Source organism: Mizuhopecten yessoensis, unplaced genomic scaffold (assembly GCF_002113885.1).
Source record: "Mizuhopecten yessoensis strain PY_sf001 unplaced genomic scaffold, ASM211388v2 scaffold716109, whole genome shotgun sequence".
Lineage (NCBI taxonomy): Eukaryota > Metazoa > Mollusca > Bivalvia > Pectinida > Pectinidae > Mizuhopecten > Mizuhopecten yessoensis.
In genome coordinates this window covers 105,024-111,023 of record NW_018479952.1, presented here as the reverse complement: position 1 = coordinate 111,023, position 6,000 = coordinate 105,024, and the positions used below count along the sequence as shown (strand labels likewise).

The 6,000-nt window shown below is 35.2% G+C and overlaps 1 protein-coding gene across 1 annotated transcript; it reads left to right on the top strand.

Annotated features, from left to right (window-relative positions):
* The first annotated feature begins 633 nt into the window (after positions 1–633).
* LOC110441725 (galactose-3-O-sulfotransferase 2-like) lies at positions 634–4,008 on the top strand. The gene is made up of 2 exons (XM_021484960.1): positions 634–788; positions 1,264–4,008. Exons 1-2 carry the CDS (start codon positions 742–744, stop codon positions 2,531–2,533), a joined length of 1,317 nt encoding a protein of 438 aa, XP_021340635.1. The 5' UTR covers positions 634–741; the 3' UTR covers positions 2,534–4,008.
* The last annotated feature ends 1,992 nt before the right edge of the window (positions 4,009–6,000 follow it).

Below are 6,000 nucleotides of genomic sequence, written 5' to 3'. Positions count from 1 at the left end.
TTAAGTCCTTTCCATACTTATTTACAAACAATAAATATATTCTGTCATAACAATCCAATTAAACAGTGCAGGGGAGATAACTCCAATTATCTTATGAAATGAACATTTTACAACTTTTGTTTAATCATTTTCTGTTTATGTTTTAGATATTAACAATAAAATAAATCATGTATATTTATTGACAACCCATCCTACATAAAATCCAAGGGATACAGGCCCAACAATAATTAGCCTTAATAGTTATGAAAAATAGAAATATATAATATCTTCCATAAAATATTTGTTTTAATTATATCTATCATAGGGCGAAGATAAACACAAGCATGCTTATTATGTACGATTGTATGTACACAATCCTGTACGATAGTCTTAAAGGTATCAGATACTGTGGCTAGACCAGGTTGACCTTTGACACGCTGATAACATACGTCACTGAGTGCACAGGTACTACATTATGTAACTCGCCACCACGGGTACAGCATGTGTTCGGGTAGAGATAAAGTGAATTTGTCAGTGATCCTATTTTCTACTAGAGATATGTATTACAAACATGGCCCGTTATCTATCATTCACAGTGTTATAATAATACATATGTATTCTAAGCCACATCGTATACAGGTGTACCTTTGTCCGTGCAACACTTAATAGGTCTGTGTGTGTACTACCCTTCGAACATTTTAATAATAGAAGAAGCTTGGTGTTTTTTTTCAAAACACTGTTTTGGAAAAAAAAAGTATTATAATGGCAACATTAAGAAGTATACTTACAACAGGAAAACGACGTACGAGGTGGGTAAACCTTAAAAACTTCTTTCGACTTGTATTATTGATTTGCATTTTGAGACTTTATAGATTTTGTAAAAAACATTATGTAAGTGACAATTGTTTGTATTTTAAACAAACGTCCAAGTGATATTCTTGTTTACACTTAATCGATTAAGGTTTTCAGACAGCAATTCTACAGTCGCAATACGTAAGGTATTGTGTCAACTGTTGACATGACGTAACTATAAAGCGACAAAACAAACTATTTTTAACTATTTTTCTACATTTGCATTCAACAAATTTCAACACCAGTTTCATACTTACTGACGTCAATTTCAGGGTGTCTTCTTCTGTACATAGAACGTAGTTGATGATGATTGTTTTTTTTACAGTTGATATGTAATATTTGAAATCGCCTTTGAAATTGAAAGTACAGACATTAATTGAGCTATTCCAGAAAAGTTTCAATAAAGCTACACATTTTCCCTTGTTTTTACAGATTGCTTTGTGTATTGTTCGGTGGGTTAATATTTGTTGTTACTGCTCTTCAAATTTGGAACACGTTTCATCTCAATAACACACAAGGGATTATTACAGACGATTGTTCTATCACGAGGGATTCACTTGTGTGTAAATTTGGAAAGGCTTGGGACACGTCTGGTAAACATACAGATTCTGCAAAGGAAGTAAAGCATATAGCATTTCTAAAAGCTCACAAAGTCGCTGGTTCAACTGTAATGAATCTATTTATGCGTTTTGGCTATTCACGAAACTTGACATTTGTTTTACCAAAAAATAGCAAGAATGTTATCAGCCAGCACGGGTACCTGAACGACAGGGATATCCACCCTCAAATTGATCAGGGAAGGTTCGACATGTTATGTCACCACGTGGTATACAATCAGAGTGCATGGCAACGTTATTTACATAAAGATGCGTTCTACGTCAGCATTATACGTGATCCGTTCGATCAGTTTTTGTCATCTTTTCATTACTTCCGGAAGGTGTGGGGAGTCCCATATCTTCACAACATAACAGGGGAATTCCCAATGACAGAGCTGCTTCGTCATCCTGAACGACATGAACCAAAGTTACCAGCATATTCATTCACAAATAACAGAATGGCCTTGGACTTTGGCTTTCCTCCATCACTCTTTGACAACCCTTTACCAGAACAGATAACAAAATACATCTCCTACTTGGATTCGAGCTTCCACTTTGTCATGATCAAAGAACATTTCGACGAATCTGTTGTGTTACTTAAACATTTTCTTAGCTGGACCATGAAGGACATTCTTTATGTTAGACAGAATACTATCAGTTTTTATCGCCTTCATCACGACATTCAACCAGGAGACCGCGAGCTTCACCGACAAAGAGCACCATTGGATTACGCTTTATATGAATACTTCCTGTTACGGTTTTGGAAACAGATCAGACAACAAGACGCCGAATTTCACAGGGAAGTGCTGTATTTCAAACACCTACGGGGGTCTGTGGAAACGTTTTGTAGACATGTTTTCATGAAGGATATTGGAGTTTTCGAAACAAACCACAACCAATGGCACATGCCATTTAAAGTGACCAAGGAAGACTGTTATTTGATAATGATGAACGAAAATGACTTTTCCGTACTTTTAAAACGGAAACAGTATCCGTACCTACAACCTACAAGTGAAAGTAGATATGGACCAAAGCGCTCACGTAAAAGGACTCCCCGTAGGTTATTACCTCCTCATCGTCCAAATATATTCAAGGAGCCATTGTAAAACGAGGCATACAATTGTTAAACCCAACAAGATATGTTTCATTTGCCTTTTTATTAGATATCATTATTTGATGTGTATTCATTGACAAAACAGTATTTTTTTATGGTATAACATTTTTTTTGCATTCGTTGACCTCCTTGATTGAGTGATTGATTGATTGATGGGGCTTTCCGTCCTTGTTCTGGTTATAACCGAGCCTAGGACAAAATAGGAGGTGGAGGTCGATGGCTGCAATCCGCTTTTCGAGTTTTGCGAAAAAGTTCTAAAATGGAGGATATGGGTGCCTAACGTTCTAGTTTCTATAATTTAGGGATTGTAATTTGGATTGTCACTTAAAGCCCTACACTAGTCTAAATATATAACCTATACTCTGTGGCGGCTAGCAATTAGCCTACTCTTTATCGAAAGCCAGCAGAGTGATCTTTAACGTGCAAGGCGTGACTCTCCTTACACCGGACCCCATTTAACGTCCCTTCCGAAGGACAGGAAGGTTAGAGAACAGCGTGAGGGAGTGTGAACAAAGGTCTTATGAAAATAGCCTGTAAGAGTTTGTAGGTATGTTATTGTTTAAGGAGGATTTATAAACACAAATTGTATAACCCCCTCCGGTGGGTACTTATACAAGTCCTGATGTGTTTGAATAGTTAGAAGGGGGAATTTGTAAAGGATGTTGATACTGTAGAGTATAGGGTGCGGTATAGAACCTGCTGGGGTTGTGTTAGTTTGAGTGTTAAGGTTAGGTGATTTATGTGGTTTGATATGCAAACACTGTCTTTCAGGAGGCTGTGCCATGATTGAAGTTGGTACGGATAGACCCCACCCATTGACCAAGGGTATGTGTTATTGTGAGTGTGTCTTGTATGTTGGTGAAGTACTGTTATTGATGTTTGTATGTTTTAGAGGGTACTTATACATTGTTGTAAATGGAGTCCTATCAAATCTGATTTTATAAATACAACACCACAGACCACTCACTTATACAAGTGCACCTGACGAGGTGGGAAGCTGCAAATTTTGTGTTTGAAGATTTGTTTAAATTTATTTGATGTGATATGGGAGTGTTGCACAGAGGAGGAGACTCCAGACCTCCTGGAACCTCAGTATATACCAATGTATGGGCAGACGAGTAGCAGTCCACCCTGGTATAGCCTCCCTGGGTATCCTTGGGACTTACACGGCTTTAGGTACTTAACGGTGTTTGTTTGTGTTTTGTTTCTTATTTAATAGGCATTTATTTTATTTTAACAACACAGATCATTCACTTTTGCAAGTGCACCTGACGAGGCGAGAAGCTGTGGTTGTTTGATTTGAGGATTTAATCTAGTTCAATGAGTTCATTGTCTATGGAAGGGGAGTTACTGCGTCAATTAGAATCATACTTGAGGGGAAAAGGTCGAGAATAGGAAGGTTGAATGAGAATGGCAGTGCATGTTACTTGCTTAAAACAGCATTCGATATGAATCATTATCAATAAAGTATGAAAATGATTTAGCGTTTTAGACTTATTTGTTGGTTAGAGAATAAAGAAATTTTAGGAATGCAAATTGATACAAGTAATACTATGTGACTTCTCGAGATACTGAACAACATGAAAAACAAACATAGGACAAAAAAAATCTTTCAGAAAATTTCCCGAATTTTTTCGGCAATATTTTAAATGTTATATTTCTAGAAATAAATTAGGTCTGGTATCTTTCATCAATATCACCAGTGGAAAAATAGAACTCCTGTGTGATGCAAACTCAGAAATCTCAACTCTGGGTTATGGTTTTTGACGTTTAGCACGAGACTTTCCTAGTGCTTAACTATAAAACTCCTATCCCGAGAGTTGATATTTTTCTGATTAAAGCACACAAGATCGTGTTTTTTTTTCTACCATACACATATGTTGTTGCAGTCTACCAAATGAACCGTGCCATCGTCAAAAGGGTATGAAATGTGTGACAAACCTGAGGACAATATCATGGTTCACCGAACAAAATAATGACACGATGCTTTCTGAATACTACAATGTAACGTATGCGATCTGTCTTTCCTTAAGTAGGTAAATTTAATGAAAAGCAAGAATGCATCTATGAAGCGTGGGAGAAAAAGATATCGCCGAAATGTCTTGATTTTGTCCTTGTCTGTCGACTTAATAGTTTAATATGCATTTATTGCCGTTATGATGGTGAATCGCGGTTTTTTTCTCGGAATTTATCATGTTGTTCGAGAGAAAAGCCCGAGAAAACATATTTTTTTTTAAAGAAAAGTGTTTCCGTTCTGCTAGGGTAATTTATATATCGTTTTACTTACATAGAACAAAAGCACAACAATTTCGATTATCAGGTTTCTACGCCATTTTTGGATGTTGTGCTCGTTATAAAAAAAAAAAAAAGTTTTCGAATAAAGGAAACATAACTGGTCATCCTTTAACTCTATAAACCCTCTCTGCCAAACTTTCAGATAGAATTGAGTTATATTGGCCTTGTAATATTCAATGCCAACTTCAGTCCCTATTTCATAAGCAGTTTTTCATAGATCGATTTTCCTATTGTGCCTCTCCCCGTTATTTCCCAATGAGTCCAACACTTTTTAACAAAATAAAGTCTTCTTGGCCAAGGGATGATCCTTGTCAAATTGTGTCACTCAATTTCAATTTTAACATATTTTGTTGACTTAATATATGTCAATTGGATTAGACATCAGGCTAGGCCTATTTAAGTCCTGTCCAAACTTATTAACAAACATTACATATACTCTATCATAACAATTTAAAAAAAAACAGTGTAGGGGAGAGAACTCCAATTTAGCTTGTGAAATAAACATTTTTCAGGTATTATTCAATCATTTGTTGTTTATGTTTTGGATATTAACAATTAAATAAATCATGTATATTTGTTGACAACTTATCCTTCATACAATCTAAGGGATACAGACCAAAAGTCCCTGTGTATAAACACATTGATCATCCACCCACTGGATATATAGGATAAGTTACCAAGAAATACACATTTTGTAAAAGTTTAGAATATAATATCGATTCATGTAGGAAAATGTTGTCATCATTATCTATTATAGGAGTTTATTCTCTTAGCTAACGAATCACTTTATAATAATAACGTTACTATAGAATAATTAGAACAAGGTTTAGAGTAGTAATAATAAATTCCAACCAGTCCAGTAAAAATACCAGAGATGTTGTTTAAGATAGATATAATATATACAAAATGTATATACACCATTATTAATATTTATCAGCAAAATGACACTATAAATATATGCATCAAATCAATGTAAAGTTTGGTTGTGAGTGAGATTACACATCAAGTATATTAGTTTGACGAACATAGTCCGACATATTATGTATATGTTGATATCAGTGCTGCATATTTTGCACCCATTTAATAGAGTTTTTAGATTATAAGAATTACGGTTGTCAGTTATACAAAATGAAAAAATGTTTTGTAATAATTGCATTTTAATGT

Excerpts from the sequence above, each read along its gene's own strand:
- LOC110441725 (XM_021484960.1), top strand. The coding sequence starts at position 742 with ATGGCAACATTAAGAAGTATACTTACAACAGGAAAACGACGTACGAG. Across the intron at positions 789-1,263 it reads ACAGGAAAACGACGTACGAG|ATTGCTTTGTGTATTGTTCG; the intron begins GTGGGTAAACCT and ends TTGTTTTTACAG.